This window comes from Pristiophorus japonicus, chromosome 15 (assembly GCF_044704955.1).
Source record: "Pristiophorus japonicus isolate sPriJap1 chromosome 15, sPriJap1.hap1, whole genome shotgun sequence".
In the NCBI taxonomy this organism is placed as follows: Eukaryota; Metazoa; Chordata; class Chondrichthyes; family Pristiophoridae; genus Pristiophorus; species Pristiophorus japonicus.
The window spans coordinates 5,959,811-5,972,725 of record NC_091991.1 but is presented as its reverse complement, the minus strand read 5'-3'; the positions used below and the strand labels follow the sequence as shown (position 1 = coordinate 5,972,725).

Genomic DNA, 12,915 nt, shown 5'->3' with positions numbered 1-12,915 from the left:
CTGTGAATTTGCGGTCATGACCATCATTAAATTGTCTTGGTTGTTGGGAAAGTGCTTGCTCATCCTGGAAAGACTTGTTCATTACAAAGATTTGTGCAGAATTTTTAAATGAAGGTACAAAAGAAATCTTCCCCTCCTTCATGTAGGATTCTGGAGTATTTAATCCTGCTTTAGAATTTGATTCTATATTTGCAAAAATGGTAATGTACTTCAGAAGATTCTTTCTAGATGCACTGTTTTACCTGATCATCTGTTGATGTTTTGCATCATAGTGACTGTTCCTCAAATACCACAAAACATCTCGGTCTGGCCATTAAATTCTACTGATTGCCTCGTGTTTTTTTATTTGTGCTGGTCTTCCATTATTTTATCTTCTTGAAATGCTTTCTACGTTTCACCGATTCCGAATGCATTTTGTTCACCGCTTGCCACATGCAAATTTGAGATTGTGTTGATTGAATTTTGTTCCGGATGAGACGTTAAATGGTGGCCCCATCGGCCCTCTCAAGTGGATGTAAAAGATCCCGCGGCACTATTTCGAAGAGCAGGGGAATTATCCCGTGTGTCCTGGCCAATATTTATACCTTAATCAACATCTCTCAAAAAAAGATTATCTGATCATGATCACATTGCTGCTTGTGGGAGCTTGCTGTGCGCAAATTGGCTGTCCCATTTCCTACACTACAGCAGTGACTACACATCAATAAAAAGTACTTCATTGGCTGTAAAGCACTTTGGGACGTCCTTGAGATCGTGAAAGGCGCTCTATAAATCCACGTTTTTTTTTCGTTAAATAGCAGTGCAAATGCTAAGATTGTTACAATTTTTCTGCATGTAGATTTGTGCTGGTAAAGGGGTGAATCATTTCAGAAGACCACATTTACTGCAATTTTAATTGTGTGGTTTTTAAACATCAAGATTTGTTGGAATCACACTTTAGGCACAAATTAACCCAATTTTTTTTTTAAAGAAAGGAAATGTGCCATGTTTTATTTAACCTTTACTCAAGTCAGCATTGTAGAAGGTCTGACCCATTAACGTTTACTGTGTAATCTATTGTTCAGGCCACGCTCGTGTCACCTGCAGCCTACAGTTCAGATCATAGCCTCCTGCTTGACTGGGCTGCAGATGCATGGGAGTATTTTTCTGTATCAAAATAATAAGACATTGCCAAAAATGTTAATTTGTTAATTATTTAACTCCAAAACCTAGGATGTGCAACCAGATATTTTGGTAAATATGTGTGATGCTTTCATTCACAAAGGAGATTTGCTCTACTTAGTGATAAATTGCAATAGCTGCTTTTGGTGAATGGACTTGTTGGCATATATTTCTTTCACTGTTGGCTGAAAGCTGACGAAACCTAAACCAGGGTTTCTGCTTTACCCAAGTGCTGACCCACTCGCAAATATCCCACGTTTAAGCGGTTGAAGAAATATCAAGTGAAATAAATCCTTGCACAAAGATTCATCCACCGGAAAATGAGTTTTTTTGGCAAGGAACGTAAGCAATAGGAGCAGGAGTTGGCCACCTGGCCCCTCGAGCCTGCTCCGCCATTTAATAAGATCATAGCTGATCTGATCATGGACTCAGCTCCACTTCCCTGCCCGCTCCCCATAACCCTTTATTCCCTTATCGCTCAAAAATCTGTCTATCTCCACCTTAAATATATTCAATGACCCAGCTTCCACAGCTCTCTGGGGCAGAGAATTCCATAGATTTATAACTCTCGGAGAAGAAATTCCTCCTCATCTCAATTTTAAATGGGCAGCCCCTTATTCTGAGACTTATGTCCCCGAGTTTTAGTTTCCCTGAGTAGAAATATCCACTCTCCATCCACCTTGTCAAGCCCCATCATTATCTTATATGTTTTGATAAGTTTACCTCTCATTCTTCTGAACTCCAATGAGTTCAGGCCCAACCTACTCAACCTATCTTCATAAGTCAACCCCCTCATCTCAGGAATCAACCTAGTGAACCTTCTCAGAACAACCTCCAAAGCAATATATCCTTCCTTAAATACGGAGACCAAAACTGTACACAGTACTCCAGGTGTGGTCTCACCAATACCCTGGACAATTGTAGCAGGACTTCTCTGCTTTTATACTCTCTTCCCCTTGCAATAAAGGCCAACACTCTATTTGCTTTCCTGATCACTTGGTGTACTTGCATACTAACTTTGTGTTTCATGCACAAGGACCCCCATGTCCCGCTGTACTGCGGCACTTTGCCTGGCGAAGCGGCAGGTAAATGGAGTTGAGGGGGACTTCAGCCATGATTTAATAGAATGGCAGAACAGGCTTAAGTGGCTGAATGGCCTACTTCCATTCCTATTCAGGGTTAGCATAGACTAGCCTTTTAGACATGCTTTTAGGGCTAGAGTTTCCCTAACCTGTTTTTCTGGCGCCCTCACCAGAGGGGCGGCGCTTTTGTCCGCCTCCAAGCGCGCCGAAAAAAGACATCCGTATTCTGGCCGCTCCCCAGCCTCTCCTTGGTGGTGGCGTTGAAATTAGTGCTGGGACCTCTGCACATGCACGCTAGAGTCTGCGCGCATGTGCAGTAGCTCCTGGTAGGCCGTTTCCGCAAACATGCGCCGCAGGCTGTGTGGGAGGGGCCCGAAGCACGCCGTCCCTAGCCCTGGCCGAATGGGCTCCCTCATCGGCTGTCCGCTGCGTTTCCTAAGGTAGGACTTCTAATTTTTATTTGTTAGTTACTGATTGATTTTGGTGCTTTAGGTGCAGAGTTCCTTCTATTTTATTAATTAATTGCTTATTACTTTTTGTGCTTTGTTTGGTGCTTTAAATGTCGTTAGTTGCGCCGATTCCTTAACTCTAGGTAAGGTTTTTCTGTGCGGACAGAAGTGGCAACATACACTGGCATAAGTTAGTTTGGAGCAGTAATTTGCTGGCCAAACGCCGAAAACAGGGGTAAGTGGCTGGGAACGCCCCCTTTTGGAAAAAAAAACGTAACTTAAAAAAAAAACCTACCTAACTCACTTACACTGGCGCAAATTAAATGGCCAGAATTGCAACTAAAAAGATTGTCCAGAAAAATCAAATTGCTCCAAAAAAAAAGGAGCAACCTGGGGAAACTTGGGCCCTTAGAATTTTCAGGTCTTGCACGCTGCTCCGTCACATTGACATATGTTGTGAAGACTTCTGATTTTCCAGGCCATCCTGCGTGAGAGCTGACAGATGTGAATGTTAAGAGCAGGACATCATCCCTTGAAAAGGAAAGACACGCACTTATATACTCATGACATCCCAAAGCGCTTTACATCCCTTAGCTTAGGCACTCAACAGGGATCTCATCTGCTCATGGACATTACAGATCAGTAACACTATTTGAAAAGCACCAAGTTCTCCTGACCAGCATTCATTCCTTAATGAACACCAACCAAGAAGGAACTTGACTGGTCGTCATCATTGCTGTGCACAAGTAACAGTCATGTTTGAAATGACAGCAGCATGTCGGTGAAGTAACGAATTGTGCATGATGCTCTTCAGATTCTTAAAACAAAGAAACACTTGCATTTATATCGCACCTTTCACAACTGCCTTGCGTCTCAAAGCGCTTTACAGCCAATGAAGTACTTTTGGAGTGTAGTCACTGTTGTGATGTGGGAAACACGGCAGCCAATTTGCGCACAGCAAGATCCCACAAACAGCAATGTGATCATGACCAGATAATCTGTTTTTTTTGTTGTGTTGATTGAGGGATAAATATTGACCAGGACACCGGAGATAACTCCCCTGCACTCGTGCGATGGAATCTTTTATGTCCACTTGAGAGGCAGATGGGGCTTCATAAATGAAAGTCTTTAAGTGGCTGTATGTGTGAGCCTTGACAGTTTATCAGCAGGCTCTTGGTCTACTGAGGGAATTGGAACTGAAGCCTTGCTACTGTTATAGTGCCACTTTCACTAATATGCACAGGAGCACTGGATAATGGTCAGAAGTGGGGACTGTGGCTGTTTTTCTCTCATTTCCCCCACCCCCCCCCCCCTTTGCTTTGAGGCAAATGATAGCATGCCACCTGGTATCAGCAAACTGAGCACACTTCAAGGTGGATATTATGATCTGTATAGATTAGTGCATTTGGCCGTGTCTTTACCCACTGTTGTCTGTTGAAGCACTCTACTTTTCCGAGTGCATTTACTGGCTTGGGACAGCGTGCTGACATTTACTGTTCTCCAGTAATACATCATTTCTATCTACAATCGGTACCAAAATATTTTTATTCGATTTATAAAATATATATACCCTAATCGAATTTTTGATCATTGCTTAAGTCTTGCACATCACAGTTCAACGGAAAGCATCAACTACGTATACAACCGTCAATATTTTCCTGTTTATAAACATCTGTATATATGGGAGAGCTTTTCCAGATCAGTGTGATTTATATTCTGGATTTTGCAGTAATTAACTTTAAACTTGAACCTGCTGAGCGAGAACCTTGAGCAGGATGTGTGAAGGTGAAGTTCAGGACATAGGCATCATATGGGGGGTGGGGGGAGAGAAGTTTGTGAACTTCACTTTACACATCTATTTTTAGTGATCACTGTCCTGAGCTGAGCGACACCCATTTAATTCTTCACTATGAATATTGTTTCGGACTTGGCGTCAGAAGGTTGGTCCAAGCTGATGACTGAACTTATAAAAGTGAAGTGCTTGTACATGTGATTACTTACCTGTCGTCTTCAACTGCTGTCTCTTTAAATGGCTTTACATTCCAACATTAATGGCCAACTTTTTCTTTTAGGTTTGGACAGAGTCAGAGATGAAGTGTCCCCGGCAAAGGATGATGTGACGCTCACAATTTCAAAAAGCAAGGTACAATATATTCTGTATCCTGTAACTGCGCCTCTGCAGGATCAAGCCCAGTTTGTGTCATTTGGAGTGGAGTTTTCGATTCATTCCATTGATACGAGTCTGGTTGACTGCATTTATTGCAATATTTATTAGCCTTCAGCTTGATCTGTCTGCAGGTTCCAGCTGACTAATGATGTAGAAGTGGAAAAGCTGAGAAGCTGACAATGAGAGGGGGGTGTTGAATGATCTGGATGCATTGGCTTGCTTTTGTGAAAATTGGTGACTGTCTGACTCGGATTGAAGAAAACGTGTATTTATACCAGACCAGGTGATACTCTATCAGCTAACTGCCAGAGTCTGGGTAACTAAACGTATAATATTGTGGTACAAACCGATTCATTTTGTGTGCTCTGAGGATTTGTGTGCCTTGTTTGATTTTACTTGTAAGCCTTCCATCTGTTGGATACAGATGGGCTTCCACTTTTCATTGTGCGCCAGGGACTGAGCTTTGCAGCATTAGAGCACTGGGTTTCAAGGGGAAACAAATCTGATTTTTTCTGGAAAGTGTGGATGTCAGAACAGATTAACGACCATTGAATTGCAGCTTGAGCTCGCATGTTAGGAAAGGTCATTTGTGGAGAGGGATTGAAGGCTGGCGGGTGCCATGTAACCATACACCAGCAGGGGCCTCCAGCTTCAGAAGACAACCAGCCAGAATGGACGGCAATGGCTGGATTTTCAGCTTTGCTCATTTTGGGGGGGGGGGGTAAAGTTAGCGCCCGGGAACAGTTTGCGCCTCAGTCAGCAATATTCGGCAGCTGGACCCTGAGTGTGGGGCGGAGCGCTAAGGGAGGCGTTGTACACACCTCTCTCAGGGCACGAGGCCGATGGGAATATGAAAATCCAGAGCTAAATAGTTGGCCTCGGAGTGCCCTGAGAGAGGCCTGGGGAGAAAACACAAAACCTGAAAAAGCCACCAAAAACATTCCCAATAAATAACTCGCGCCACCACAACATAAATCGCAAAAGAAACAATCACACTTACTTGAGGTGGACATTACTTACCTCATTGCAGCCGCCAAAGGTTGGACTGTCCTCTTTCACAGGCGGTCCCAGCGCGGTGCTCTACGGAGCGCTACGGATCCAGCGGGAGCCAAAAATCGAGTTGGTGTCGCAACCAGGGGCGTTGCACGCCAGCTCACCTCTTCCAGCCAGTAATGCTCTGCGTCCTGCCGAAACCAGCCCCAAAAACCCTGGCAGGGTGCTGGATGCTGGCCGCCTGCCCGGAAGAGCTTACCATCGCCATTGCTGCAAACAGAGGCAGCAAGAAGCCAAATATCCAGCTCCAAGAGTCTTTTTGGTGTTGCACATTGTTATATTAGTAAGTGTACAAGAATGAGAAGGGAATTGATGGTGAGTGGTGAGTGGTGAGTGGTAGCCTTGAACAGTTAAGAGTTCCAAAAGTTGATGCGAGCAATCCTGACCTCCCAGGACATATAATGGCTGATGATTATCTGGTCGTTATCATATTGCTGTTTGTGGGACCTTGCTGTGTGCAAATTGACTGCTGCATTTCCTACATTAACAGTTGACTACACTTGAAAAGTGGTTAATTGGCTATGAAGTGCTTTGGGATGTCCTGAGGTCATGGAAACATAGAAAATAGGTGCAGGAGTCGGCCATTCGGCCCTTCGAGCCTGCACCACCATTCAATATGATCATGGCTGATCATGCAACTTCAGTACCCCATTCCTGCTTTCTCTCCATACCCCTTGATCCCTTTAGCCGCAAGGGCCATATTTAACTCCCTTTTGAATATATCTAACGAAATGGCGTCAACAACTTTCTGTGGTAGAGAATTCCACAGGTTCACAATTCTCTGAGTGAAGAAGTTTCTCTTCATCTCGGTCCTAAATGGCTTACCCCTTATCCTTAGACTGTGACCCTAGTTCTGCACTTCCCCAACATCGGGAACATTCTTCCTGCATCTAACCTGTCCAATCCCGTCAGAATTTTATATGTTTCTATGAGATCCCCTCTCATTCTTCTTAATTCCAGTGAATATAAGCCTAGTCGATCCAGTCTTTCTTCATATGTCAGTCCTGCCATCCCGGAATCAGTCTGGTGAACCTTCGCTGCACGCTGCAAAAATGTCCTTCCTTAGGTTAAGAGACCAAAACTGTACACAATATTCAAGGTGTGGCCTCACCAAGGCCCTGTACAACTGCAGTAAGACCTCCCTGCTCCTATGCTCAAATCCTCTCGCTATGAAGGCCAACATGCCATTTGCCGCCTTCACCGCCTGCTGTACCTGTATGGTAACTTTCAATGACTGATGTACCACGACACCCAGGTCTCATTGCACCTCCCCTTTTCCGAATCTGTCACCATTCAGATAATCTGCCTTCCTGTTTTTGCCATCAAAGTTGATAACCTCACACTTATCTACATTATACTGCATCTGCCATGCATTTGCCCACTCACCTAACCTGTCCAAGTCATCCTGCAGCCTCTTAACATCCTCCTCACAGCTCACACTGCCACCCAGCTTAATGTCATCTGCAAACTTGGAGACATTACATTCAATTCCTTCATCTAAATCATTAATGTATATTGTAAGTAGCTGGAGCCCCAACACATAACCTTGCGGTACCCCACTAGTCACTACCTGCCATTCTGAAAAGGACCCGTTTATTCCTACTCATTGCTTTCTGTCTGCCAACCAGTTCTCTATCCACATCAATACGTTACCCCCAAAACCATGTGCTTTAATTTAGCACACCAATCTCTTGTATGGGACCTTGTCAAAAGCCTTTTGAAACTCCAAATACACCACATCCACTGGTTCTCCCTTGTCCACTCTACTAGTTACATCCTCAAAATATTCTAGAAGATTTGTCAAGCATGATTTCCCTTTCATAAATCCATGCTGATTTGGACCGATCCTGTCACTGCTTTCCAAATGTGCTGCTATTACATCTTTAATAATTGATTCCAGCATTTTCCCCACTATTGATGTCCGGGTAACCGGTCTATAATTACCTGTTTTCTCTCTCCCTTTTTTTAAAAAGTGGTGTTACATTAGCTACCCTCCAGTCCATAGGAACTGATCCAGAGTCTATAGAATGTTGGAAAATGACCAAAAATGCATCCACTATTTCTAGGGCCACTTCCTTAAGTACTCTGGGATGCAGACTATCAGGCCCTGGGGATTTATCGGCCTTCAGTCCCATCAATTTCCCTAACACAAACTCCTGACTAATAAGGATTCCCTTTAGTTTCTCCTCCTCGCGAGACCCTCGGTCCCCTAGTATTTCTGGAAGATTATTTGTGTCTTCCTTCATGAAAGATACGATATAAATGCAAGTCTTTCTAATAAAGAGGTTTCACATGCTGATATCCAGAAGAGCATTTCAACCATTTGGGATGTTGTACAGTTGCATTTTGGTCATATTGTTGAATGATTCATCCCTCAGACTGTCCGTATGTGGGACTGGAAATTGGTTCTGGGCATAGTCCTTTCAGGTTATGGTAGCATCGTGGTTATATTATTACACGTGTAATGTCCAGAGACCTAGACTAATGATCCAGATCCTACCACGGCAGCTGGGGAATTTAAATTTAGTTAATTAAACAAATCTGGAATTAAAAGCTATAATGAAACGACTGGATTATCTTAAAAACCCATCTGGCTCACTAATGTCTTTTTTAGGGAAGGAAGCCTGCCGTCCTTACCTGGCTTGGCCTATATGTGACTCCAGACCCACAGAAATGTGGTTGTCTCTTAACTGCTCTCTGAAATGGCCTCAAGCCACACAGTTGTACCAAACCGCTGCAGCGGTTTAAGAGGGCAGCTCACCATCACTTTCTCGAGGACAATTAGGGATGGGCAATAAATGCCGGCCTTGCCAGCGACGCCCACATCCTGCGAACAAATTTTTTTTAAAGGAACTTGCGAACAAGTTGTTTTTCAGGCACACAATTTGAGTTGTTTCTGGCCACTGTACCATCCCCAGTTGCTGCAGAAGGTATGCATTGACTCGCGAGACAGAACCTATTGCTGGTCTTATTTACCACTTTGCAGTCTGCTGGAGTCTCAACTAAAGCTCGTGAACTTTCAAAAATGTTGGTTGTGACTTTTCAAATTTCTATCTCTACTTCCTTTAATTTAACTTATGGTGTGGAAAAAAAGATACCCCATCTTGACTAATGTTTTTCTAACTCCTGGCATTAATTATCATTTGAATTTGGACCATCATCCCTTTTGTGTCTCTCATCTCTCCTGCCTTCCACCCATCACAGACCTTCCCTTTTGTTCTTTCTTCCCCTCCCCCGTTCAGTGCTTGTTAAGAATCTGCTCTTTCCGAACACACTCCAGTTCTGACAAAGGGTCATCGACCCAAAACATTAACTCTGCTTCCTCTCCACAGATGCTGCCCGACCCGCTGAGATTTCCAGCATGTTCTGTTTTTATTCCAGATTCCAGCACCCGCAGTATTTTGCCTTTGTGTATATTTTTTTGTGTGGGTTATCTGCCTAGAGCATCTTTTTATATCGGTTTCTGCCCATGGAAGTTTGGAAACAGGTCAACCCTCTGTGGCAGATTTGATAATGCAATGTCCGATAGGCAGGTGTACAATTCTCGAGGGCATTCTTGGGGTAGACCTATCACTGAGGGCTAAGATCCTTCCCACTGGTTCCAGATAATCTTGCAAACCAATCCCCCAATGGGTAAGCTGATCCTGGTTGGGCAAGCACTGAGAAGCTAACTAGTGCTGTTTGTTGGTGGACTGCGCAGGCCTAACTCGTCGAACTCCAGCAGTACCACACTGCACATTAGATTTTTTTAAAGCTTTGCCACTGCCAGCTTCAGTCTCTGCTTGCGTGCCAAACACCCTGCTAAACAAATTATAATCAGTTCCGCTGCTTGCTGCCCTAGAATTTTGGTTCGTACAAATCTATAGTCTCTTCCAGCATAGAGTAACTGTTTATCAATTCTTTCTGACGTCCAGTGTCAGTACCCCACTGACAAAAGGTCATTGACCTGAAACATTAATTCTGTTACACTCTAAACAGATGCTGCCTGACCTGCTGAGTGTTTCCAGCTTTTTCTGTTTTTATTTAAGTGCCTCGCTGTTGTCTTTACGTAGACAAGTTTTATTTATCTTTGTCTGTTGCATGTAGATTTAAAACGGTCTTAACTATTGAGATGCTGTTCGATATTTGTTACTTTTGCTCCTTTGAATATTTTTTCAAGACTTTGCTTATTTTATTCTGATCCCTCTCTTTACCAGATACCCTAGGCGAAAAATTCAGTTGCTCAGTGCCACCCGTTAGTGCCCAAGAGGGATGGTAATGGGCCGCTAAGTTCTTACCGACTGAGTGCCGCACTGGCAGCGTCTCTGCGACCTTCAGCGGAGGTTTACCGATGGCGCTAACCGTTAGCGCGCCGCATACTAGTGCCGCCCACTGGGTGACGTCACCGAGCGCGCCACGCCCCCGTAGCGCTGCGGTTGCGAACTTGACTGCTCTAGCCTGCCGCAGTGCTCGGCGCTAATCCCGACGGGGACCGCAGGCGTCACGGAGAAGCTGCCGGGGCGATATGTCCGAGGGGGAGCAACTGGGCGGTTAACATTTTTTTTTTTTTTCATTCATGCATCTCCCCAAGCTGCTGCCCACTGTTGCTTAGCTGCCTTGGCTTTTCTGTAACTTCCCAGGTGGTCCAGCTGACATTCCCTTTAGGCGCTGGGATGCCGGTTTCCATGCCCTCGAACTTCAGCAGCGCTCCCGCGATAGCGCCCCAGGGTTGGCGCCCTGAGGGGGCTGTGGAATGCTTCCCTTCGCGCTCCAATCCCCTCTTGGGGCGCGAAAAATTAATGTCCTGGTTGGAGACGGTAAACGTTGTCCGATGCTCAACTTAGCGACCAGGCGGTGTCGCTACCTCAAACCAGGCTGTACTGAATTTTTCGCCCCCTCTTTCTAAAAGCCTTATGCTTGTAGCTCCTATTGACCTTCATGGACCTTTGCTATCCTTTTAAGTTTTTTCTCGACTATATTGGCATGAATTTCAGTTGAAAGATCCCTGATGGCTCAATGGGTACTCTCGCGATTTCATCTGGGCCATAGGGTATGGGGTTTGATCCCTGGACTGTGCTGAGGTATTTCTTGGTTCTTAAGGCACCAGTGTAAATGTTGCATTTGGCCTCCACATCCCTGCGCTCGAGGGTGCAGTGCGCGATATTAACATGCACTGTCTGTGCTCGCACATCACAGAATGGTACTGGAGGACCGCCAACACTTGCTGCTCTCCCTCACTGTCCATTTGCCACACAATTTCATACTCCAGCAAGCTTTAACTCAGTTTGCGTTCTGTTATTTTAAAGCTGAAGCGTTTTTTAACCGCCTTTGGCAATATAGCCTTTGCTTTTTGTTGGCTCCACAGTAAAGTATTTAAGGAGCCGGACCTGGACGACTCTTGGGAACGTGCACCTCTCCTTAGTTTTTACACTGCTGTTTTTTGTGGTTGGATTTTGGCAAACCCCACGGTAACATTCTGAACATTTTACAGCCTTTTATTTCATTACCCACCTTCTGCAGGTGATTCATAGCAAAAATACACATTTTCAGCTTTGACTTCAATCTAACCAGTGTCTGCTATTTGTTGATGCAGTCTCCAGCAACCATATTGACACCCATCTGCGTAGTGTCTATCTCTGGGGTAAATTCAATGTCCTGGCTTTTTAATAATCTCCCAATGACTGTCTCAGTTTACTTAAATCTCTGGTACTCCAATTACATTATACCTCTCCCTCAAAACCTATTAAAAATATATATTTTTTCACCATGTTTCCTTTCATTTCCACCTTACTTCTAATTTTAATGTCCTCTTGTAAGGACGTTCTCTTGAGCTCCAATCAGTTCTTCTTTTTGCTCCCTGCCCCCTCCGTCCTCTTCTTTAAGAAATAGTTAGGAGTCGCTTAGTGTTGGTTCCTGACAACCTGTATCTGAATCGCCAGACTTTGGGGATGTAGGTATTTCGCTGCCAGGAGAGCATGCACAGAGGGTAATAATATAATTTATGACTGAAATAATGCTGTTGGTTACCTTCATTATAGCCATCAGGAACAACACAGGTGGTTCGCATGGTCAAAATCTTAGTCAGCTGCTTATTGTGTTTTTAAATGATTAGCTGGTTAATTCATCGGGTTCTATTTTTGTTGTATTTTTGCTGGATATGTGCTGGTAATAGGAGGAGCTTTACAGGGACCCATCTGTTCTTCCTCCCCCCCCCCCCCCCCCCCCCACATTTAATTGTATGGTTCTACTATTTTGTCCAGTTCTAACGAAAGGTCACCGACCTGAAGCGTTAACTCAGTTTCTCTCTTCACAGATGCTGCCTGACCCGCTGAGATTTCCAGCATCTTGTGTTTTTATTTCAGATTCCACCATGCTTTTGTCTACTATTTTGACATTGGTTTTCAGCTCCCATGTGATCACTTTAGCATCGTGGTTCCCTCGTGCTAAATTTAGCTGGGCTATTAATGAAAGCTCATTTGACAATAATTAGGGATTTGTTGCGGGTGAGGAGATCAGCGTTGGTGTACATAAATAGGAAAGGAGGTGGTTTTGATTGGGTGGGTGGGTGGGCGCGGGGGAGAGAAAAATAAAACAATTTAGCCAGTTGGCCAATTTCTAGCGTCGGGTCCCCAGTGTGCCGATGACCAACCCTACTAACTTTGTGTTGCAAGTAAATGAAGTAACAGCACAGTTTTATACAGCATTCGAGCACTTTGTCCCTGGACAAGAACAACTGAGCACAAATGACATTGCTTGTATGGGTTTGACATAGATCGGTGGGGGTGGGAGTCAGGATGATTTTGAATGCAGCTGTTGTGCATTTTCTATCATTCCCCTTTTTTTTCTTAATATTGCCATCCTAATAAACATTTCAAGGTCACTGCTTCTCAGCTCATATTTTAAGACACTTTGCTGTAATTAATCCCCTTACTTTTGTACTGCAGCCTTTGTTGCATGTGTTTTAACATCCTCTTGACCGGGCAGATGTGGGTGGTGTATGTTTGTATCGCTGCATCTTTCAAGC

General features: G+C 44.3%; 1 protein-coding gene across 7 annotated transcripts in view; it reads left to right on the top strand.

Moving 5' to 3' along the window:
- osbpl8 (oxysterol binding protein-like 8) overlaps positions 1 to 12,915 on the top strand; it is a 207,063-nt gene that overhangs the window by 138,054 nt on the left and 56,094 nt on the right. For all 7 annotated transcript variants that reach the window (XM_070900103.1, XM_070900102.1, XM_070900100.1 and 4 more), the window contains one exon: positions 4,765 to 4,835. In XM_070900103.1, the coding sequence (XP_070756204.1) occupies positions 4,765 to 4,835 (71 nt within the window). The remainder of the gene's footprint in view (positions 1 to 4,764; positions 4,836 to 12,915) is intronic.